Genomic DNA, 26,185 nt, shown 5'->3' with positions numbered 1-26,185 from the left:
AAAGACTGCGCACATTTTTAACTGCATCGTTGATGGTGGATGTTACGGAATCAATTAACCAGAAAAACATGAAAGGGACTGTCCCAAATTATATTAAGCAAGCAGTTGTGTAACCTCTGCCAAAGAAGCCAAACTTAGATCCGTCTATTTTTATAAAATTTTAGACCCATTCCGAAACTTCTTTTTAGTTCAAAGATTTCAGAGAAAGCGGTGCTTTTACAATTACAGTCTTATCGTGATTTGCACGCTATTCTTGATGTTTTTCTGTCCGGTTTTAAAACCTTTCGTAGCACCGATTTTGCACTTTTAAGGGTTTTAAATAACCTTTTAATATCCACTGATTCTGGTGATTCTGCCATTTTTATTATTTTTAATCCAACTGCTGCATTTTACACAACCCTCATTATTCCCTTGGACAAGGTGAGGGTTTAAGAGGCACAGCTCATATCTGACAAATACCGTAGAACTTTTAAGATCCAAATTGATGATTCGGCTTCAGCTTGTGCTCCCTTGTCCTGTGGTGTCCCTCAAGGCTCAATCCTAGGACCAATCCTGTTTTCAGTGTACATCCTGCCCATGCAACACATTGTAATAACATACAATATATCGTATCATCTGCATAAAGATGATACGAAAGTCTATGGCTTTCTAAAAAAAGAAAAGTGACGCAAGTTTAAAATCCCTTTTAAATTGGCATAAAGACATAAAGGCATGGTTGGCGGTAAACTTTATAACCTTAAATTTTAACAACAATTCTATTTGACTCAAAAGTGAAACTAAATCCTCACCCCCTGATGCCTTAGAGGAAAAAACAATTCAAAACATTTATATGCACGTACAACACTTAGAACTTTTAGCATATCAGTATGTGGAATTAAATTATGGAATGGATTAAGTAAAGAAGTTAAAAATTGTACTCATATGATCCAGTTCAAGAGGTTGTTCAAAATAATAGTGCTTACAAAGTACAAAGAAGAAGAATTATGAGAAATATTTCCAACCTTATTGCAAATAAGACATTCTTCATCTCAGTATGTTAATAATGACTGAATTAATTAATTAAATATTACAAAACTGTTGTGTATACTAATTCATAGATGTTATTTTTATTATATAAAAAGGTCAGTAAATGATTATATATATTTGTAAACGCTCTGAAGTGGGAAAGGGGTAGGTTTGATTAAGCTTCGCTTCTTCCTACTCCTCGCCTTTTAACTGGCACAAAAAAACATGAACACATTACACCCATTTTAGCATCCCTTCACTGGCTCCCAGTTCATTTTAGAATTCGTCTTAAAATTGTATTGTTTGTTTTTAAATCTCTTAACGGATTAGCGCCACAATATATGTCAGATCTTTTAAAAATCTACACCCCCCACAAGGTCTATTTCTTCATGTCTTCCCAAAAACCTGTTTAAAAAAATCCAGAGGGGATCATGCATTTTCTGGTGTGGCTCCAAAACTTTGGAACAATATTTATTTTGCTATTCGGACGGCTGCCTCTTTAATGACTTTTAAATGACGTCTTAAAACATCTTTTTACTCCTTGGCTTTTAAACCAGCATGAGAGTTGGGTGATTTTAGTGTATTTTCTTTTCTTTTATGTATTTATTCTCTTTATAGTTACCGTATTTTTCGGACTATAAGGCGCACATAAAATCCTTTTTTTTCTCCTCAAAACTCGACAGTGCGCCTAATAACCCGGTGCGCCTAATGTACGGAATAATTCTGGCTTTGACTACTGACCTTGAAGCTATTTTATTTGGTACATGGTGAAATGATAACTGTGATCAGTAGATGGCAGTCACACATAAGAGATACGTGTAAACTGCAATATAACTCAAGTAAACAACACCAACATTTTATATGTTCCATTGAAAATATAGAACATTACACACGGCGCTCAAAAATCTAACAAAATGTTTTAGTACGACTTTGGTAAGCTATGAAGCCGCACAGCTTGATGGATTGTACTGTGCTTCAACATGCGAGTATTATTATGGTGTGTGTATAAGGTAAGACATTATCTGGCGTTTTGCTTCACAATATTATGCAAAAGCAACTTTTCTTACCTTCTGGTACCTGCTGATCTGTATTTGAGATCTGCATAAATCCTGAAAAATTGCGCGCGTCCGCGCCTTTGTAGTCCATGCCGACACCGTAGTCGATAAGCTTCTTCTTTTTCTCTATCTTCTTCTTATGGGACATTCATCCTCCACTGTTGCTATTTCTGATATAAAGTAGTATAAAGTTCTTACTTATATCTGTCAGTAAACTCGCCATGAAAGCCATAAAACATACCGGTATGGTGAGTTTACATTATTCATCCAAGGATCTTTAGTTCCGGTCGGACGGTTTTTCACGGGACACATTCGATTTGATTTAAGTAAAGTCAGGAATGTAATTTAAACCGTTAGCTCCATCTTTTGACACTTCTTCCACGCTACACCGCTACAACAAAGATGACGGGGAGAAGACGCTGCCGAAGGTGAGCCACGTAAATAAGACCGCCCACAAAACGGCGCATCCTGAAGCGACTGTCAGAAAGCGGCTTGAAGATGATCTGTAAAACAGAATCTATGCAACATTTTGACCAAAGAACCACCATTACATGTTATGTAGACCACAAGATGGTGTTTTCAATTTACAAAAAAATAATATGACTCCCTAAATGTGCCCTATAGTCCGGTGCGCCTTATATATGAAAAAAGATAGAAAATAGACCATTCATCGGCAGTGCGCCTTATAATCCGGTGCGCCCTATGGTCCGGAAAATACGGAAAATGTTTTATAAAATTGACTCTCCTTAGTTTTATTCTGCTTATAAATGTGTGTTTTAACTCCTGTGCAGCCCTTTGTGAAACTTTTATTGTTGTTTTTTTAAAAATAAAGTGGACTACCGGTAGGTTGAATTGGAAACGTGATTTAGAATTTCAATGATTGACTGCGTTGTCTTCTTTTTTAATTACTCCCCTGTACAGCAGGAGGCAGGGTCTCACCTGTGGAGTCCACTCTGTTTAGATGGGAGATGGGGGTGGCACAGGCATGTGGGCGGGGGTGCCCGCCGCCTTGGTGGTAGAGGTAGCTGCGTGTTGGCGACGCCAGGCTGCCCATGTGATAATGGTGCTGATGGTTATCAAGGGAATGGATGGGATGAGCACTAATTACAGCTGTGGATGAAAATGGACATGGATGCACACACAAAAAGATATCATGAGCATGACGATGAAGGATGTCGATGCACTGCTGCTCACACACAAGCAATTCAAACACACTCCAGAAAAATAATACAGCAAAACCAACAAAAAAGTATCCCAGCACAATTAGTTAAATATATTTGTGCTCAAATATGTACCGTATTTTTCGGACTATAAGGCGCACTTAAAATCCTTTCATTTTCTCAAAACTCAACAGTGCGCCTTATAACCCGGGGCGCCTAATGTACGGAATAATGTTGGTTATGCTTACCGACCTCGAAGCTATTTTATTTGGTACATGGTGAAATGATAAGTGTGACCAGTAGATGGCAGTCACACATAAGAGATATGTGTAGACTGCAATATGACTCAAGTAAACAACACCAAAATGTTCTATATTCCATCGAAAATATAGAACATTACACCCGATGCTCAAAAATCTATCAAAATGTTTTAGTACGACTTTGGTAAGCTATGAAGCCGCACCGCTTGATGGATTGTACTGTGCTTCAACATACGGGTATTATTATGGTGTGTGTATAAGGTAAGACATATTATCTGGCGTTTTGTTTCGCAATATTATGCAAACGCAACTTTTCTTACCTTCTGGTGCCTGTTGATGTGTATTTGGGATCTGCATAAGTCCTGAAAATGTGTGCGTGTCCGCCCTTGTAGTCTGTGCAGACACCGTAGTCGATAAGCTTCTTCTTTTTCTCTATCTTCTTGTTATGGGACATTCATCCTCCGCTGTTGCCATTTCTAATATAAAGTAGTGTAAAGTTCTTACGTATATCTGTCAGTAAACTCGCCATGAAAGTGCTAAAACATACCGGTGTAGTGAGTTTACATTATTCACCCAAGGAACTTTAGTTATTAGTGCGCCCTATCGTCTGGAAAATACGGTAGTTTTTTTGTACAAAGCCATTCACACACACACACACACACACCCATGGTCACACACACTTACGCTGAGGTGGCTGTGCATCAAAAGGCATCATCATTTTAGGCCTCATCCCCCGCCGGCCTGCAAGTGCAGACATGCTGTCCTCTGATTCATGGCCTAAAAAGTATGGTGGAAACCAGCCAATCAGAGAGAGACGTTACTTAGCTGTTTGTGGACAGCAATTGTTTTTCAAATAATTTAAGACCGAGGACCTGTTGAAATGGTCTCTTTTGATTCGGCGCCGCAGCACTATTGGCTACTGTGATTGGTTGGATCACTTCTGATGCAAGTCAAGTGGAGCAGTGACACAAACAATGTATGACAAGCGTGAAATGTTTGACAGGACAAAAAAACAGACAGCGGGAATGAGTAAAAGAAACGTCTGAATTCTCTGGCTCACCAAACTACCAAAACCTTTAGCTTCCAAGATCTAAAGACCAGCGATGGCAAACTCGATTCCTTTCAGTTGCTTTTAGTCACCTAATGAAGTGAATCGGGGACTCGATTCACTGGTCACAAAGCACAAGCGCAGAATCTTGCACATGCTCAACAAGTTCCTGAAAGTGAAACGCAGAGCTTGGTCGAGCATCTGTGAGTCAGTGCAACTTGAGTCTTCATTAGAATGTGCGTCGGTGAAACTCGAGTCTTCATTAAAATGCGAGTCGATTAAACTCAAGTCTCCATTAACCTGTGAGTCATTGAAAATCAAATCTTCACTAAAACGTGAGTCAGTGAAACTTGAGTCTTCATTAAAATGTGAGTCAGTGAAACTCAAGTCTTCATTAAAATGTAAGTCTGTGAAACTCAAGTTTTTATCGAAATGTGAGTCAGTAAAATTCAAGTTTTTATTAAAACGTAAATCAGTGAAACAAGTTTAAACGTGAGTCAGTGAAACTCGAGTCGTCATTAAAATGTGAGTCAGTAAAACACGAGTCTTCATTAACCCGTGGGTCAGTGAAACTCAAATCTTCATTAAAATGTAAGTCAGTAAAATCTGATTATTAACCTGAGTCAATGAAACTCTAGTCTTCATTAACTGAGTTGGTTGAACTAGAGTTTTCATTAACCTGTCAGTCAGTGAAACTCGAGTCTTCGTTGAAATGCAAGTAAGTAAAACTTGAGTCTTTATTACCCTGTGACTCAGTGAATCTCAGGTCTTCATTAATATATGAGTTAGTAACACTTGAGTTATCGTTAACCTGTGAGTCAGTGAAATTCAAGTCTTCATTAACTGAATCGGTGAAAATTGTGGGCTGAGCGAGTGAATAATTGTTTTTGTGGCGCTTGTGTTGCAGGCACCAACAGAAAAGGACAGTTGGTTTGAGACAAGAATCAAATGTGTTAGGTCTAATAGGGATGGGTACCTGTCACATTTGAATCAATACTGTACTAATTACCCGTACCTGGACTCAATACCAGTACACATGAGAACCAAACATTTATACTTGTGTGTTCGAGTGTGTTGAAAATATATATTTTTTTTTAAATTATTTTTTAATTTAACATTAACAATGTACTGTGCTGTCAAGTTTTTATATCTTGTTTTCTTACACTTCTGAGTCTCATTTGCAAGTATTACATAATAGACTTTGCATGCAGTTGCAACTCCAAGAAGTAGATGGCAGTAGTGTATGGATTACGGTGTGTTGCCTTAGCCAGGAAGTAGTCTTTGCCATTAAGGTGAATGGGCCAGTCTTTTCTTTTATTACTCCCTACGAAGTGTTTATACTGTTAGTATTGTACTTATTACACACCAGCTGTGTGATTGTAACGTGCATCTTTAATTGTAGTATTCATTACCAAATTTGGAATCGGCCGTGTGAAATTGCTAATGCTAATCGTCTGCATGTCTATGGCAAACCCAATGTAAATTAGCATAGCGCTAGCGCAGTTTGAAGAAGACTGTACTTTTGAGCGCCTTCTCCTTGCTGGATTGGCATGAAAAATTACCGCGAGGCAGTCCGTCTGAGTCCGCTCCGAGTGATTGACTGCTTGCTTCCCGGCCTAACACTTGAGCCAGTGCAGAATCTGCAGACTTAACAAAGGTATTAAAATATGGCACTGTTTGATTTCAATTTAATCGGTACCCGGTAGTACCGGCGGACTTAGACTGGTGCCAAAAAAGGTACCAAATTCAGTCAGAGAAACAACTGTGATTACCTTAACTTTCATTTTTTTAATTTACCTAGCGGTAGCAAGGGTATAAGGGTTAACGCAGTCCCGATTTTGTTACAACGACTCGTTCGTGACTCACGCATCTCTACTACACGCTCCATGGCTGGGTCAGTAAGATGTACACCTTGTGGGACGGACTAAAACATCCAAAGACTGACCCCGATAAGAGTTGCGCCTCTGCTGCAGGTGAGGATTGGCGTCCATGCCGCTGTCAGCTGGAGTGATGTCCTGGGAGGTGCGTGGGATGGGCGTTTCGGTCATGACCGGGTTCGGCTCCGGCGACTTGTCCATCGGTTTGAGCTCCAGCCGCTCGTGGTGAATCCAAAGATCGGGCGGTTTCAGGTCCTTGGAGTTCCCCTTGTATTTGTGCGAGCCGTTGGAGGACTTGGAAGCCGCCCGCTTCCTGTGAGACAGAAAGTGGAGAGTAATGGAGGAAACAGTCTCGCGTTCTCAAGGAGGCCAAAGGACCGTAAAAGTGTGTGGTCCACGTGATCTTATCACTTGGCTGCTGCAAACAGTAGGGAACTGGAACAAAAAAAAAAAACACATTCCGGTATGATCATAAACCACCACGACCTCAGCATTGTCGAGAGTTACGGCCGACTAGAGAGCTCGACAGACGAAGTGAAGCAACTGTAAATCCTTTGGCGTCTTATTGCCTCGTGGGGACAACAAAAGGTAAGAAGCTGAGCCAAACGTCAGCAGGGTGAAGCAGCAAAAAAATCAGAGATTTAAAGGACCCATAGCGGCCAGATGAAATCTAACTAACAAGTTCTCTTTATGTATTCTTTGCTCCTGGAAATGAATCTGGAAGTCATTCACCGTAATATCAATTAGTTTTTGAGTAATGGGTAGAAAAGTAACTGTACTTAGAACGCCTTCTTTCCATCACCAGACTTTAATATGCCGCCCCCTCTTGACGTCGTCTACAGAACTGGAGCCTATTTCTCCGCATACACAGTGTGGATAACAGCATGTAAAAATAATAACTTGATCACTTAATTACATGCTTTTGTCGTTCTGGTCTATTATTACTAAAAAAAACGGATATGGTTAACATTAGGAGCAAAAAAATAAATATAAAAAAAATCGCCATTCTTGTACTTCCTTGCACTTACATAGACACCATAGCCTGTGTTTTCTCATGCTCTTTCAGCATTTCCTCAACACCAGTAGAAGAGGATGCAAAATATAGAGATGTCATTTATCGGCCGATAATATCGGCCTGCCGATATTATCGGCCGATAAATGCGTTAAAATGTAATATCGGAAATTATCTGTATCGTTTTTTTTATTTTTAATTTTTTTTTTTTTATTAAATCAACATAAAAACACAAGATACACTTACAATTAGTGCACCAACCCAAAAAAACCTTCCTCCCCCATTTACACTCATTCACACAAAAGGGTTGTTTCTCTCTGTTATTAATATTCTGGTTCCTACATTATATATCAATATATATCAATACAGTCTGCAAGGGATACAGTCCGTAAGCACACATGATTGTGCGTGCTGCTGGTCCACTAATAGTACTAACCTTTAACAGTTAATTTGACTAATTTTCAATAATTACTAGTTTCAATGTAACTGTTTTTATATTGTTTTACTTTCTTTTTTATTCAAGAAAATGTTTTAAATTTATTTATCTTATTTTATTTTATTAATTTTTTTTAAAGTACCTTATCTTCACCATACCTGGTTGTCCAAATTAGGCATAATAATGTGTTAATTCCACGACTGTATATATCGGTTGATATCGGTATCGGTAATTAAAGAGTTGGACAATATCGGAATATCGGATATCGGCAAAAAGCCATTATCGGACATCCCTAGCAAAATAGAATACTAGCGCCTTACCTTTCTTTTCTCTAGTTTTTTAATGAATCTGCTTTTCTATCTCAGTTTTTCCACAGGTTCTAACTCAGTCTTTTGTCCTTTTAGGGTGCGCCTAATTTTCAGTCTTTTATATTTTTTCCCATCTACACTCTGACCAACAAGTCAGAATTGTTAAAATAATAGCTGCAAACTACACTCCTATTGTTTGTTCCGTCTGTAGCGGTCCATAGTTTTCTTCATATTGCTATCATATGGAATTATATGCAGGCTGACCCCTTCTTTAGTTGTATTGCTACAACCTGCGGCAATGTAACGAGCAGCCATTTTTGACAATACCTTCTCATTCTGCACAAAAATGACATGATTCGGGATGAAGATAGTACCAAAACACAAACTACGCAATATAAAATTGCCTCCAGTCTTCTATAGGTGACGTCAAGCTGAGGCCCAAACAAAAAGTGGGTGGTCCAAAATGTGCTGAAACTTGTTAAAAACAAGCCTAAAATCCCCACTGTGTCAATTTTGGGAGGAATTTTTCATTTTTAGATCCAGAACTATGAAATAGGTGCCAATGCTGTCAGCATGTGAGGAGCACTTTAAGGGGGTATAAATATGTTTCTGCAGGTAAAAAAGTAAGCAGGACATTTACTTACTTTTTCTGGTGGGATGTGGTGCGCCGCGTGCAAAGAAAGGCCCCCACCACCACCACGATGATGGTGAACGCTCCCACTGAGATGATGATGACGATGACCAAGATGTGATTTTCACTGTTTCCCATCCCTGATTTGCCTGAGAAAGATTTAAACATTTATTTTCCAATTAGTATAGCAACGTCAAACATGACCTCACACCTTGGGATGGGTACCTTTTATATTTGCATTCATAATCTACCAATTCCAGGTAACTGGGAATCGATCACGGTACTCAAATGTACCAACTTTCAGTACTGTGTGTTTATGTGTTAATAAAGGATAATTGTTTAATAATATATAAATATGTATTTTTTTTAATGTAAAGGTGCTGTTTGCAACTTCCTCACAGCAACATTTATTAAAGCAAAAAATACAACAAGAACACCACCGGTTGGCTTATGTCACCATTAGTGGTTTAACACAATTAACTTGTTTGACAATTGGCTACATTTTTCAAAATTACAAAGTTTTTGTAATGCAAATTCTTACTGGGCCGAAAAAAATGATTGGTGTTTACGGCGTTCACTAACCCGTCCAGGAGAAGCAGTCATGTTGTTGTTATGATAATAATATACATTCAATGACAGCCAACGTTAGCTATCCCGATTGCTATTATTAGCTAACAAAGCCTAAAGCTAATGTGCATGCATGTGTTATGTACGTACGTGATTACTTTAATACGTCTGAGAAGCCGTGAGAGGGTGGTATATACTGTGTAAAATACATTGGAAAGTTAGCGCCCTCTAGGCATCTGTGTAAATATTTCAAACAGCACCTTTAAAGGGGAACATTATCACCAGACCTATGTAAGCGTCAATATATATCTTGATGTTGCAGAAAAAAGACCATATATTTTTTTAACCGATTTCCGAACTCTAAATGGGTGAATTTTGGCGAATTAAACGCCTTTCTAATATTCGCTCTCGGAGCGATGACGTCACAATGTGACGTCGCATCGGGAAGCAATCCGCCATTTTCTCAAACACCGAGTCAAATCAGCTCTGTTATTTTCCATTTTTTCGACTGTTTTCCGTACCTTGGAGACATCATGCCTCGTCGGTGTGTTGTCGGAGGGTGTAACAACACAAACAGGGACGGATTCAAGTTCCACCAGTGGCCCAAAGATGCGAAAGTGGCAAGAAATTGGACGTTTGTTCCGCACACTTTACCGACGAAAGCTATGCTCCGACAGAGATGGCAAGAATGTGTGGATATCCTGCGACACTCAAAGCAGATGCATTTCCAACGATAAAGTCAAAGAAATCTGCCGCCAGACCCCCATTGAATCTACCGGAGTGTGTGAGCAATTCAGGGACAAAGGACCTCGGTAGCACGGCAAGCAATGGCGGCAGTTTGTTCCCGCAGACGAGCGAGCTAAACCCCCTGGATGTCTTGGCTCACACCGTCCCGAAGATGATCAAGAGAAGAATATCAACCCTAGCTTCCCTGGCCTGCTGACATGAGGGTATGTCTACAGAATATATAAATTGATGAAAATTGGGCTGTCTGCACTCTCAAAGTGCATGTTGTTGCCAAATGTATTTCATATGCTGTAAACCTAGTTCATAGTTGTTAGTTTCCTTTAATGCCAAACAAACACATACCAATCGTTGGTTAGAAGGCGATCGCCGAATTCGTCCTCGCTTTCTCCCGTGTCGCTGGCTGTCGTGTCGTTTTCGTCGTTTTCGCTTGCATACGATTCAAACCGATATGGCTCAATAGCTTCAGTTTCTTCTTCAATTTCGTTTTCGCTACCTGCCTCCACACTACAACCATCCGTTTCAATACATTCGTAATCTGTTGAATCGCTTAAGCCGCTGAAATCCGAGTCTGAATCCGAGCTAATGTCGCTATAGCTTGCTGTTCTTTCCGCCATGTTTGTTTGTGTTGGCTTCACTATGTGACGTCACAGGAAAATGGACGGGTGGTTAAAATCAGGCACTTTGAAGCTTTTTTTTAGGGATATTGCGTGATGGGTAAAACTTTGAAAAAAACTTTGAAAAATATAATAAGCCACTGGGAACTGATTTTTAATGGTTTTAACAATTCTGAAATTGTGATAATGTTCCCCTTTAACATCCATCCATCCATTTTCTACCGCTTATTCCCTGCGGGGTGGCGGGGGTTGCTGGAGCCTATCTCAGCTACAATCGGGCGGAAGGCGGGGTACACCCTGGACAAGTTGCCACCTTATCGCAGGGCCAACACAGATGGACAGACAACATTCACACTCACATTCACACACTAGGGCCAATTTAGTGTTGCCAATCAACCTATCCCCAGGTGCATGTCTTTGGAGGTGGGAGGAAGCCGGAGTACCCGGAGGGAACCCACGCAGTCACAGGGAGAACATGCAAACTCCACACAGAAAGATCCCGAGCGCAGGATCGAACCCAGGACCTTCGTATTGTGAGGCAGCACCTTTAACAGTGAACTGATAATGATAACTGTGCTGTCCATTTGTTGTATCCTGTTTTCGTAGTCTCATTTGCAAGTATATATATAGTACACTTTGCATGCAGTTGCAAATCAAAGACATTAGATGGCAGGAATGAATAGGCTACAGGAAGTTGTCTTTGCCATTAAGCTGAATCTAGTCTTTTGTTGCGCCCTAAAAAGTGCTTATACTGTAAGTATTGTAAGTATTACCAGAGGTGGGTAGTAACGCGCTACATTTACTCCGTTACATCTACTTGAGTAACTTTTGGGATAAATTGTACTTCTAAGAGTAGTTTTAATGCAATATACTTTCACTTTTACTTGAGTATATTTATAGAAAAGAAACGCTACTTTTACTTTGCATCATTTATCTACATTCAGCTCGCTACTCGCTACTGATTTTTATCGATCTGTTAATGCACGCTTTGTTTGTTTTGGTTTGTCAGACAGACCTTCAAAGTAGGATCTATCGCATGCCTGCGTTTCACCAATCAAATACAGTCACTGGTGACGTTTGAGTCCGTTTCACGGTGGGGACGGCGTGGCGAAGTTGGGAGAGTGGCCGTGCCAGCAATCTGAGGGTTACTGGTTCAATCCCCACCTTCTACCATCCTAGTCACGTCTGTTGTGTCCTTGAGCAAGACACTTCACCCTTGCTCCTGATGGGTCCTGGTTAGCGGCGTGCATGGCAGCTCCCGCCATCAGTGTGTGAATGTGTGTGTGAATGGGTGAATGTGGAAATAGTGTCAAAGCGCTTTGAGTTCCTTAGAAAGGTAGAAAAGCGCTATACAAGTACAACCCATTTACCATTCACCAATCAAACAGAGCCAGGCGGTCACATGATTAACAAGCTTAAGCTTACTCAACATCAAATTTGAGGAAGCACATCGCGGTAAGTAACGTTAGTAGATATTTTGGCTGTCACCGTAGGCTGATGTTAGCTTCCCTGCTATGAATCACTGTCAAATGTACATCGTGTGGGGACATTTATTAACGCACTGCAGCCTCATAGACAGACATAGACACACAAACTCACACGCACAGTCGCACACACACTCACGCATGCATAGAAACACCAATCAGAAGTGCACAGTGTGTTCCCAGGTGCACCGTGCAGCCCACACCTATCAGTTTATGGTTTGCGTAATGGCTAACTTGTTATTTTCCTTTGTAATCTCTGCCTACTGAGCCTATGGTGCTGTTAAGTTATTGTGGCTCAATTTACCTTAATGTTTTTTATGTTAATGTATTATTATTTAATATATATTATTGTTTTAGTTTCTTAAGAGATATTCCTGGCTCTAAATTTGCTCATCGCTATTTTTATGTTTTTGTGCATTATTTGTTGCCGTCATCATTAAACGAACAGGTTACTCATCAGTTACTCAGTACTTGAGTAGTTTTTTCACAACGTAATTTTTACTTTTACTCAAGTAAATATTTGGGTGACTACTCCTTACTTTTACTTGAGTAATAAATCACTAAAGTAACAGTACTCTTACTTGAGTACAATTTCTGGCTACTCTAACCACCTCCGCGTATTACACACCAACTGTTTGATTGTAATGTGCATCTTGGTTGTGGGTTTAATTAACATATTTGGAGGTGTTGTAATTGCCATGTAAAATCCCTAATGCTAATCAGTAGCATGTCTATGGGCTAGTGGAGTCTTACTGTACGTTCGAGTGTTTTCAGGCATTCTTGCTTTGTTGGCATTGAAAATAGCAAAAGTACCCTCTGAATGCTTGTTTCCTCCTAAGTGTTATAGTTGGCGGAGTCTGCAACCAGTTATCGAAACGTGGCACCGTTTGCTTCTACGTGAATTGATACCCGGTAGTACCGACAGAATTTGTGTACCCATCCCTACATACACATAATATGAGTAGCGCAACATCGAAGAAAGGAAAATGTGGAAAAGTCTTACCAACTGCTGAACCAGGATCCATGGGAAGTTGGTTGCCCGAAGGTCCAGGCTTGGATGGGAGATTTGAGGCTGTGGGTGGACATAAAGACCGGTTACAATAAGGGAAAATGGCTCGGAAAGAAAGTTTTGACGTCGATATATGACTTGTGGTTCTGTCATATCAACAGCCAGCTCACAAGTTGGACATCTTTAGTGAGAGGAGCACAGTCAGCAGTGTGAGGGGGGGGGTTTACCTTGGTCATTAGCCATTTTGTCAGAGGACTCAGCTTAAGGACAGCAGAGAAGGAGAGAATAAAATGCAAAAAAAAACACAACAGGTTAGCGACAAAGAGCAGCAAGTGAGTAGGAAAGACAGCAGGGAGGTAGCGGTATTTGAAGAATGAGTCATTGGGGGGAAAAAACAAGACCAAAGAAACAGAAGTAGCCGAGCTGACACAGAAAGCTTGACGGTAAAAACACAGTTTTCATCAAATAGTAAAGCAAAAATTTCAAGCTTGGTTATACTGTCAGCCCTTTCGAGAAAAAATGTACATTTTTACTAAGCACGCGAGGCTTTTTGTTTGTAGGTTTTGACTGACACAGCCAGAAAGGTATTGATTTAACAATGTTTGTATTATTGTGCCGTAGAACTGCACTGCATTATAATGAAGAGCATTAATATTTGAGAGCATCAGTATTTTTGGTTAGGCAACACGAAAACGATACTGACGCATCGATGCTTTGTGAAGCACAAAGAGTGATACTATGTCCCTTGATGCCTGGACGTGTGTGTCACTTTAAGAAAAAAAATGACAGCTGTGGTGTCATTTGACTGACAAGTGACAAACTGTTTATCAGGAAGTGCTTTTATCAGCTCACAAGCGACATTTTGTACTAAATAAAGTGATTAAGGGCTATGTAAGTTAACTTTGATTGATGATAAAGTCTGTGTTTTCGTCACCACTATTGACTTAAATGAAACTAAGAAAAAGAAAAAGATACGAAGTGCGAGATCATTTTAATCTTATAGCGCCAAATAAAGTATTGTTCTTCTTTTCCTGTTTACTATTTGGCTTAGTTGCGTGTTTAATATTCCTTTCTGCGCAGCTCTTTGTGCAAAAATAACAAAACAATTATATTTGCTAAATATTCATTTTATTTTCAGGTCAAATGTAGTGTTTTTTTTTTCAAACCCCGGTAGATGGTGGATGACTATTATTAAACAATAACACAGTATATTTGTCAATACAGCTTATGAGTGTGCTACACACTCACTGAAGTGTCATATACCCATTTCAAGTAAGTAGTAAGCGGGGATGGGCGATACAGCCTAAAATCTATAACCGGATATATATTGCAGCCTCCTGCGATAACGATGTATATCACAATATATTGGTATATAAATGATAATAGAACCATTTCAAAACCGGTAACAAAGGCTCCTAACTTAGCTGCTGTCGTAAGCAGTAACATTGCAAGGGACTCTACACTATTTTCAATATGCGTGTTAATTTACTGTTATTATCTGGTTAATTGATGTTGTAATGTGTTTCTATCCATATTATGTTAAAATGTAATAAACACTTTTTCTTCTGTTGTTTGGATACTTTACATTAGTTTTGGCCGATACTACAAACTTGGGTATCGATCCAATACCAAGTAGGTACAAGGGCAGTATTGGTTTATACAATGTACTTCAAATTTTCTAAATCATTGAATGGTTTAATTTTTGATCACAATTATAATGTGACAAAGACACATGATAGAGGTGTAAGAATATCATATATATTGTTTGAAATTGTTTCCTTATTTCTTTTAATATAATGAGCAAAATAAAGTCAATAGTGCAAAAAACTAAACAAATGCAAAAACTACTATTGGTTCCAATTTAATTGTTTTGGTTTTTCCCCTTAAATTTCTCCTGTACCCAGGAACTTAATTTCTGAGTTGTAAACAATAACAAAAACAACTAAATAATATTTTGATAATAAAAAACATTGATCTAACCACTATAGTATCGACCATATACTGATACTATACTTGCTATCGTTACTTTCGATATTTGTTTCGAGCCATCCACCTTTGTTTACATTCAGAGTGCAGAGGACATGCGGTTAGCATGTCCTCTTAAATTAAATGATTACTTAAAGGTGACATTAATCAATTAAATCATTAAATCATGAACCAATAATTAAATTGTAAAACAAATCATGACATAAATACATCAATAATGAATTAAATGTAATTTTACATTAAATAAAGTAATGACACATTTATCAACACATTTATGTGTTTAATTTCAATTATAACTAGTAGTACTGGACTTTTGAATGTTTCCGTATGGGGAAAAAATAAAAATATTGACTGTAGCACAATTGCACTGTATGGCTGAACTTGCCTTAATAAAAAATGTTTAAGGAAAAAAATATAAAATAAAAAATAATTATAATGAGTTAATGACACATTTTAAGTATTTTTAAAGTTTTTTTATTTAATGTTGTGCAATTTGGACCTCTATATTTTAGAACAGGGTGTTCAAGCGTTTTCCACTGAGAGCCTCACAAAAAAAAATATCAAAGAATTTGGGGGACATTTTAAAATCTTTAATTTTCAAAACAAATATTATAGATAGACTTTTAAGGGGAAAACCTTTTTTTTTTTTTTTTTTCAGAATAGTATTTTGAGAATGTGCAGCATACCATTGAAAAATTAGCTGCAGGCCGCAAAGGGCCCCTTCCGACCATATACTGATACTATACTTGGTATCGTTACCGTCGATATTTGTATCGATCCGTCCACCTTTGTTTACATTCAGAGCTCCAGCATGCGCTTAGCATATCCTCCCACGGTGTGTAGTGTAGCATGTTGAGCTATTCCTTGTCCTCAAGTGATAATGATAGGTGAAAGAAACAGTATATTTGCCTTCATGGAGGCAAGGATTGCTGACTTAGAAGTGTATTTGCACTGTGGAGGGATGTTAGCCACTAGCTGGAATGTTACATTGTGTTGAAGACACGTTCGTTGTTCGCGTCAAACTTGCAGGACACGGCTCGAATGTGTCATGAAAATGCATTATCACCATATGACGATAATATTAAAAGCGCGTATTTAGTTGTTACACTTACTCTTTGGGGTTCTAAACTGTACAGCCTCAGACATCGGACCCGTGCCCTTTGAGTTTCGGGCTTGGATCTGGAAATAGTAGGTAGTGTCTAGAGTCAGGTCCTGGATCTGGTGGGTTAGACGGTTGCCCATCACAGGTTCGATAACCCAGTCGTGGACCTCTGCGTTGACGTCCGTGCTGTAGTAGATGATGTAACCTGCACAGGGTGGTCCAGAGTGTATGAGCATAGTTCGGTGAAGTGTGGCTTTGGACATGCCGAAATGTCTTAATGTAGAAAGATAAACAAAATGCGACAACTGGTAACTCTGTGACTCACCTGTGATCTTTCCATTGGCCTCAGAAGGAGGCTGCCAGTTGACGATGATGGTGCGAGGTTTGTTCTCTTTGCTCACCACTGTCACATCTTTGGGGGAGGAGCTCGGAACTAGAAGGCAAATAACAAACAGGGTACATTTAGGACGCTTGTGAAAAAGTGTCATTGCTTCATGAATCTGATCTGAGAGTCCTGGGCATGACATTAAAGTGCATCCGGCAGTGGAGGCACCTCTATGGGGTCTTGGGGCACTAGGAGGTTAACCCCTTTACTACTGTTACCCTAGGTGGTCCTTGGCAAAGGCCTAGTACCTGACTGCCCCCTAGCCAGGGATACGGTGAAGACCTCAACGGCGGAGCAGGCGGAAGACGGTAGATTTAAGAACTACCACAAAGGCTGCGATGGCGGAAGAAGGCTGCAGCAGAAAAGGGTCCCCAGTCGTCTTGGACTCCATGCCACTGGACCCTGACCCGATTCTGTCAAGGATCGTGTGGTGACTGTCTGTGCACCAATCTCTCCATGTTAAACAAAGTCACGCACAGGCATCCTCCATAAAGGGATACACCCCTACCAGGAGGATCGTCATACTCGTTCGAGTGACCGCCGATGACGGGACTGATCTCATCACTAATTATCTACCACCACTGGACACTTCCTGCACAGATCCAAAATCAGAATCTGCCTTGAATAGTGAATGAATAGTGCTCCTTTTGGTTTGACAGCCTCAGAACTGTCATGTTTCAATGCTTCTCCAAGACGAGAGTGAGTCCATAACGCGATAAATGGCTGACTAAATGATTGTGTGAATGCGATTGATTTAATGTGAACAATTTTATTGGTCCACCGTGACCCGTTTAGCAAATTCATTGATCTGATGTAGGGTTGTACGGTATACCGGTATTAGTATAGTACCGTGATACCAATGAATCCTATTTGGTACAATACCGCCTCTAAAAAGTACCGGTCTCAAACAACTGAAGAATAAGTGATTATTACATCTTAACAGAAGTGTAGATATAACATGTTAAAAGAAAAAGTAAGCAGATATTAACAGTAAATGAACAAGTAGATTAACAATTCATTTTAAACCACTTGTCCTTAATAATTTTGACAAAATAATAGAATGGTAAATGACACAATATAATACTGCATATGTCAGCAGCTAACTTAGCAGCCTTTGTTTGTTTACTTACTACTAAAAGACAAGTTGTTTCGTATGATCACTATTTTACTTAAGGACAAAACTGCAATAAGAAACATATGTTTAATGTACCCCAAGATTTGTGGTTAAAATAAAGCCAATATTGCCATTTTTTGTGGTCCCCTTTATTTAGAAAAGTATCGAAAAGTATCGAAATACATTTTGGTGAAAGTTAAAGTTAAAGTACCAATGATTGTCACACACACACTAGTTGTGGTGAAATTTGTCCTCTGCATTTGACCCATCCCCTTGTTCACTCCCTGGGAGGTGAGGGGAGCAGTGGGCAGCAGCGGTGCCGCGCCCGGGAATCATTTTTGGTGATTTAACCCCCAATTCCAACCCTTGATGATGAGTGCCAAGCAGGGAGGTAATGGGTCCCATTTTTATAGTCTTTGGTATGACTCGGCTGGGGTTTGAACTCACAACCTACCGATCTCAGGGCGGACACTCTAACCACTAGGCCACTGAGTAGGTACCCGTACCAAAATATTGGTATCAGGACAACACTAGTCTAAATTTATTGGCGGCATGTGAAGTTCATGAACCTGTACAAATCCATAAATTAGCCACAGAGTTCAAAGCGTGGAAAAAAAAATAGCGGCTTATACACCGGAAATTACTGTAGTTATTCTTATTGCTTATTTTTATTCTATTATTGTTATTTATGCTCTCTACTGATGAACAAACATCTGTCTTAGTTTTAGGGTTCATATTCTAGAGCAGAAACTTGATTTCCAAACATTACTCCGAGCCAGCCAGCCGTAATAGTTTAAAGTTAAAGTTAAAGTACCACTGATAGTCACACACACACTAGGTGTGGTGAAATTATCCTCTGCATTCGACCCATCTCCTTGTCCCACACCCTGGGACGTGAGGGGAATCATTTTGGTGATTTAACCCCCAATTATAACCCTTGATGCAGGGAGGTAATGGGTCCCATTTTTATAGTCTTTGGTATGACTGGGCCAGGGTTTGAACTCACGACCTACCAATCTCAGGGCGGACACTCTAACCATTAGGCCACTAAGCAGGCTTGAATAATTAAGCACATTTTTGTGAGTGTGTTTGTATTAGTCGTACTAGTTTCAAAGGTGGTGCCCTGGGCTGTCATGCTCCATGTGCTGGTGCGGCGGCCTTTGGTCACCATGACGGAGAACTCGTAGAGCGTGTTGGCCTTCAGTCCAGTCACCACGTGGTTCAGGCTGGTGGCGTTGGCCGCCTGTGGAGAGATGGAAGACACAGGAGTTTAGATTCTCTTCGAAACAATCTATCACGACTACCAAAATTCGGCCGACTTAAAAGGTAGTAAGCAGACCAAATAACTAAGGAGGTATCAGTGCCTCATTTTGCTTCTCAGAGCAAAAATGATGTTAGTACAGAGTCCTGTCAGAAGCTCTCCATGTCAATAGACAACACTTCCTCATTATCCACCAATCACACTCATGGCAAGGGGCATGTGAATTCTAAACATCAACATTGCAACACAGGCAGGTCGTGAAACAAACGTTATGTTGATCAATTCATACACGACTCTTGCATGTGGGAATGACATCGTTGTAACAAAAGTCTAACATCACCGCAATTGTGTATCATTCTGCTCCAACTGTGTCAAATGTATGCACGTACACAGTGGGATGTGTGCAATTCAAGTGCTGCACAATCTAGTAAATTTGATGGTAAATGTATTATTTGATTAGAATTTTGTTTGTATTATTCAAGTATTTAATTTACTATTCAGTTCAACTTGCAAAAGTTAAAAAATTCCTACAAACAAGAGGCAATTGTTTTTGGACAAAATTGGCATGTTTTCTTGTTTTCTTGTTTTAAGTATCGTTTTGGGCACCAATTTGGCACCCGTATCAGATAATATGTAAACGGTATCTATTAATGATTACATTAATGGATGGCAATTGTTTTTGGACAAAATTGGCATGTTTTCTTGTTTTAAGTATCGTTTTGGGCACCAATTTGGCACCCGTATCGGATAATATGTAAACGGTATCTATTAATGATTACATTAATGGATGGCAATTGTTTTTGGACAAAATTGGCATGTTTTCTTGTTTTAAGTATCGTTTTGGGCACCAATTTGGCACCCGTATCGGATAATATGCAAACGGTATCCATTAATGTAATCATTAATTACAGTTTACATATTATCCGATACGGGTGCCAAATTGGTGCCCAAAACGATACTTAAAACAAGAAAACAAGAAAACATGCCAATTTTGTCAAAAACAATTGCCTCTTGTTTGTAGGAATTTTTTAAACTTTTGCAAGTTGAACCGACATTAATTAATGATTACATTAATGGATACCGTTTACATATTATCCGATACGGGTACCACCCAAAACGATACTTAAAACAAGAAAACATGCCAATTTTGTCCAAAAACAATTGCCTCTTGTTTGTAGGAATTTTTTTTACTTTTGCAAGTTAAACCGACATTAATTAATGATTACATTAATGGATACCGTTTACATATTATCCGATACGGGTGGCAAATTGGTGCACAAAACGATACTTAAAACAAGAAAACATGCCAATTTTGTCCAAAAACAATTGCCTCTTGTTTGTAGGAATTTTTTAACTTTTGCAAGTTGAACTGACATTAATTAATGATTACATTAATGGATACCGTTTACATATTATCCGATACGGGTGCCAAATTGATGCCCAAAACGATACTTAAAACAAGAAAACATGCCAATTGTGTCCAAAAACATATGCCTCTTGTTTGTAGGAATTTTTTAACTTTTGCAAGTTGAACCGAATAGTAAATTAAATACTTGAATAATACAAACAACACCTTTTTTAGCATGCAGGCCCAAATGGGCCAAAATTAAATACATTAATCTTCAATCAATCAATCAATCAATGTTTATTTATATAGCCCTAAATCACGAGTGTCTCAAAGGGCTGCACAAGCCACAACGACATCCTCGGCTCAGATCCCACATCAGGGCAAGAAAAAACTCAACCCAATGGGATTACAATGAGAAACCCTGGACGGGACCGCAGATGGAAATAATTCATTGTCATTAATTGATTATAATTAGAATCAAATACATAAATATGTTAATAAATGCATCAATTTATTTATTGACATTTTTTTTAAAAATGATTTAATCGATAATTGATTTCATTATTTCATGAGTTAATTAATGATTGATTTCATTATTTCATGATTTAAAAAAAACTAATGAAATAATCATCAATTTCCTTATTTTATGACTATTCGATTAATTGAGTCCCATTAGTTCCTTGTCAGTATTTCATGAACTTATTTTATCCGTCAAACTCAGTCGTCAAAGGCAGTAGGCGGATCCTAACGCCTGATTGGTTACCTGACACTTCCCCTTGCAATGATGGGACTGCTTTCGTGTTATCCCCGCCCGCTGACTGTGACAGCTGAGTTTGACAGATAAAATACATTTTATGAAGTACTGACAGGAAACAAATGGGACAAAAATATATACATCTTTTTAAATGATTACTTGTGTCATTAATTAATTATATCACAAAATTATGAAACCAATATTAAAATTGTGAAACATAAAATTAAATCATGAAATAATTAATAAAATCGTGAAATAGTGAAATCAATAATGAATTAAATGTTACATTAAACAAATCAATGACACATTTATGTGTTTTATTCCAATTATAGTTTCATGACACATATTTAGAATTATTTAAAGATTCAGTATTTCATTTAACGTTGTGCGATTTGGCCCTCTGTATTTTATAACAAGAGTGTCCAAACTTTTTCCACTGAGGGTCTCACACTGAAAAATCAAAGTCTACGGTGGCCATTTGGATATTTTTCATTTAGAGAACAAATATTATATATCGATTTTTTCGGGGGAAAAAACAGTCTGCATGTCTGTTTTGTGTTATTAGTGTCAGCATTTAAACTTTTTCCTCATTACACTACACCCGTTTTCTATTTTTTTCCAACTTTTTATGATTTTTGTTTCAGAATAGTATTTTTTAGAATATACCGCGGGGCGTTAGAAAACTGGCTGCGGGCTGCAAATGGCCCTTTTGGCAGCACTTTGGACACCTCTGTTTTAGAACATTAATGTTTTGTGTTACAACCCTGTTCCCTCAGGATGCATGCTAATATGGGATAATATAAGTATGTTTTAATAAATCAGCTTAATGTGTTGGCCAAAAATACATCCCATACAATTTCTGTAAATTCCGGACTATACAAGCCGCTACTTTATTACTACCCTTTTAACCCTGCGGCTTATGAAACAGTGCGGCTAATTTATGGATTTGTCTACACTGATAGCCATAATAAAAAATAGTTCTCGAAACAAACAAGCAAGACACATAAATTGTGCGGTACTGTTTATGCTATGGCGCCATCTTACGGATGAGTTCGCTCACTGCAGGCACTGCAATGCCCTTCTGTTTAGACTTGAGCTTTCAACCGTAAGTACAATTGCCGTTCTGTCTTGTAGCTGTCCATAGCGTCCCCACTCCAAGCAATTTAAGTTTTACAATATACCTAAAACTATTTATACTTAGTGAACCGTCCCATGTGTGATGTCTGAAGGAGTGATTTCATGCATATTTGTACGTGCTATCATAATGTAATCAAGCCAGCATCGTTAGCATTAGCTAATATGCTAACACTTTTAGAATGTCTGTGTTAATATTATTAACGTACAATGGCATTCTGTTTGTATTGTTTCATTTTCACAAATTCCTCAGTAAATTCACCAAAATTGTGTCCGTTTAGCTGATTGGAAAACTAGCTTCTACAGCTGGTACAATGACTTCTGTTTTGTTTGATAAGTCGTTTTACTGCCGTGTTACAGACACTGCTTGGAAACAATTAAGGTAAACATTTACAAAATATATCTGTGTAAGTAACTCATATATATCTGCAGTTTATAGTCCGGTGCGGCTAATTTATCCATCCATTCATCCATCCATTTTCTACCGCTTATTCCCTTTTGGGGTCGCGGGGGGCGCTGGAGCCTATCTCAGCTACAATCGGGCGGAAGGCGGGGTACACCCTGGACAAGTCGCCACCTCATCGCAGGGCCAACACAGATAGACAGACTACATTCACACTCACATTCACACACTAGGGCCAATTTTAGTGTTGCCAATCAACTTATCCCCAGGTGCATGTCTTTGGAGGTGGGAGGAAGCCGGAGTACCCGGAGGGAACCCACGCAGTCACGGGGAGAACATGCAAACTCCACACAGAAAGATCCCGAGCCCGGGATTGAACCCAAGACTACTCAGGACCTTTGTATTGTGAGGCAGATGCACTAACCCCTCCTCCACCGTGCTGCCGCGGCTAATTTATCTTAAAATATAATTTTCTTCCCAAATTTAGTGGGTGCGGCTTATATTCTGGTGTGCTCCATAGTTCGGAAAATACGATAAGTTATTTACCAACTTTGAACATTTTTGAATCTCAGTATTTTTCACGTGTCTTTAGTTATCATTATAAAGAAATCCAACATTGCAACTTTTCCCGATTCAAACAGAATAACAAAAGATGTCTTGTCCGTGTTCTCTAACAGTCTTTAAGATTCATGTGCTGTTCTCCAGTGGGAATGCTCCAATAGAAGATGGAGTATAATGCAGAATGTAGAAGCAGAGATGTAAGCCTCTCACACAGAGTAGTTGACAGATAGAAAGAAAGCGCTTGATAATAGACTTGTTAATATATTGGATTTAGTTAATTGGATAGAAACATAATGAAGCCTGTAGAGCTCCTTAATCACTGTCACAGTTTGGGAATCACGGTAATTTAAGCATGAACTGAAGTGACTGGGCTGCGCTCAAACAATACAGCTGTGGTGTTGACAATTTGTTAGTGGCTAATGCACAGTTCTATCATGTATGAATGAAGCCGTTACATTTCTCTCAATAGCCATCTTGAAACTGCTTACTCATGCTTTGATGTGTATGGGGATATACTCCAGTTACTGCGTGTTAATAATACAACTTTCTCACTTCCAATATGATACCGACATAGGAACCTTGAGTATGTAGAAGGCTTCGTACCACAGCAAGTTTTAATTGTGATCAGACCGGACTTTTCTGGAAAAAGATGCCAAAGCAGACTTTTTCACAGCGTAGGAAACAACACTACCTCTCGTTCAGCGGAGCCTCTTACAAGCTCCCCTGATCCCCCCCTCTGTCTGTCTGCTCCTTTCTCCTCAGCTCTTCCTTTCGTAATGTTCATATAAGTGGATTTTACTTTTTCAAATGTTTATTATTGTAGCAGTATGGTTGTTAAAGGTAAGGATTTGTGTGATTTCTGATCGTTTGTGAGGGCACCAAAGGGACGTCTGTGTGTGCGCGCCTATTGGCAGAGCAGCACATACAGAGGGCAGCAGCTTGTTGTTGTTTTTTTGTTTTGTTAATAGATAAAAAGTTGATCCATCACACCTTGTTATGTTTGTTAGATACCCAGTACTGTATAGCACTATATATTGTGTTCAACTGTACTAAAATAGGAAATTTTGTTGAGGCTCGAAACCATTACTCATATTTACATTGTTTCTTGTGGTGAAATTTGCTTCAATATACAGATTTTTTTATTTACGAACCCTGTTCAAGAAGCAGTTAAGTTTGTAAATCGAGGTTACACTTTACTTGTATTGTGGAATGTTCAAAAAGGTTTGATCAACTGAAATTCCTCAAACAGATATCAATGATAGGCATGAAAACCACTAATCTATTTATTATTAACAGTCTGGAATAGACTGTTGCTGTCTTTAAGCTGGAGCGGTAGTTGGATTTTTACCGACACCAAGCGGCAATAACATTTCCTTAAACTAAGCTCATGTCGGAGTAAATTGAATGACGCGGACACGTTTGTTATTGGATATTTTCTAATACGCTTCTGCTTTGGAGACTTTTGTCTTGAAGTAATATGCAACTATAATTATTTGGTACTGGCTTATTTTGACAAATTTTGTGTTTTAGATTGCAATACTGTCCAATTATGGACACTTAATATGTATGTTTAGCTTGTGTGCTATTGTGTGCTCATCTGTGGTGTAGCTGCAAAGTCCTAGTAGCCTATGTTTACATTTTGTAAATGACTTCAGTAAAATATCAGAAAATACCTTGTGTGCTTATTATGTTTATATATATATCGTAATAAAGATTTTAGGCCCATCCTTACTCCAAGTGTACCAAGTTAAGTTGAAGTCTCTTACCTTCATTTTAGTGTTAGCAGGGATGTTGGTCTTCCAGCGCACTGTGTAGAAGCGGTTATCTGTGATCTTTTGGTTCTTGGGCAGCGAGTTGTCCGCCCAGGTCACCTTGATGGTGTCGTGGCTCAGCACGGACGCCTGAACGCCCACAGGCGGCATCATGGGGGTGGGATCTGGTACTGGGGTGTATGGAGCATGGAAGAGTTCGTACAGGTCAACATCGGGGTCTATGGGGTCTGCCCATTCGGCAGTAAACCCGCATGCAAGCGTACAAATTAAAATGAGCAAATTAAAACACAAAGAAATGCGTGGCGTGGTCATGACACAATCAGACGGGATGCGGGGGCAGGGTGGACAGCCGAAATAATGTTATTGAGTTATGAGGAAGGATGGGGGACATGGGCGGAGGGTGAAACACAACATACGGTAAGCACAACAAACATGGGATTGGGAAGGGTGAAGAGAAAGAGAAGAAGATTCTATTAGAAAAAAACAGACACTAACCTCTAACATGAGACAGATCTAATAAACTACAAGTTGCAGTGTTGTTTCAAGACTAGCACTACTGGGAGGGGAAGGAAAAGATGCTCTAGGATTACAAACTTATACAACTTTTCAAATTCCGTCCAACTCTTTTCATACGAAAATGTTAAGAAATGTTAATATTAACAAGAAATCACATTACATTCTCCTGAGAACCAACATCCACCTGTTCACATTTGAATCGATACAACAGTACCAGTTTTCGGTGTGTGTTTATAAATGTTAATTTGTGTAACCTTCTGGGGAACATTCGATTTTAATTATCTTCACAGCCAAACAGGACATATAAGTATGTTTTTAAAGATTTCAAAAACATTTTGGATCCATACATACATACATATATATATATATATATATATATATATATATATATATATATATATATATATATATATATATATATATATATATATATACAAAACATATACATACATACATATATAAACATATACAGTACATACATATATACATATGTATATATACATACATGTATAGGTATAGATATACATATATTCATATATATATATATATACACACACACACACACACAAACATACATACACATATATAAAATATATACATACATATATAAACATATACATACATATAGACATACAT

At 38.8% G+C, this 26,185-nt stretch overlaps 1 protein-coding gene across 8 annotated transcripts in view; it reads right to left on the bottom strand.

Moving 5' to 3' along the window:
- Positions 1 to 26,185, bottom strand: part of neo1a (neogenin 1a) — a 450,891-nt gene that overhangs the window by 13,961 nt on the left and 410,745 nt on the right. For 4 of the 8 annotated variants that reach the window (XM_061974877.2, XM_061974881.2, XM_061974882.2 and 1 more), the window contains exons 17-26: positions 25,028 to 25,260; positions 18,905 to 19,043; positions 16,627 to 16,734; positions 16,312 to 16,506; positions 13,441 to 13,473; positions 13,208 to 13,276; positions 8,806 to 8,941; positions 6,474 to 6,718; positions 4,165 to 4,257; positions 3,000 to 3,170 (exon numbers count right to left, since the gene is read on the bottom strand). In XM_061974877.2, coding sequence (XP_061830861.2) covers positions 3,000 to 3,170; positions 4,165 to 4,257; positions 6,474 to 6,718; positions 8,806 to 8,941; positions 13,208 to 13,276; positions 13,441 to 13,473; positions 16,312 to 16,506; positions 16,627 to 16,734; positions 18,905 to 19,043; positions 25,028 to 25,260 — 1,422 coding nt within the window. The remainder of the gene's footprint in view (positions 1 to 2,999; positions 3,171 to 4,164; positions 4,258 to 6,473; positions 6,719 to 8,805; positions 8,942 to 13,207; positions 13,277 to 13,440; positions 13,474 to 16,311; positions 16,507 to 16,626; positions 16,735 to 18,904; positions 19,044 to 25,027; positions 25,261 to 26,185) is intronic. The other 4 variants (XM_061974879.2, XM_061974885.2, XM_061974878.2 and 1 more) reach the window with 3 other exon arrangements.

The sequence above is a fragment of the Nerophis lumbriciformis genome, linkage group LG15, assembly GCF_033978685.3.
Source record: "Nerophis lumbriciformis linkage group LG15, RoL_Nlum_v2.1, whole genome shotgun sequence".
Classification (NCBI taxonomy): Eukaryota; Metazoa; Chordata; class Actinopteri; order Syngnathiformes; family Syngnathidae; genus Nerophis; species Nerophis lumbriciformis.
Note: the sequence above shows the minus strand (reverse complement) of the source record. Positions and strands in the feature narration are given on the sequence as shown.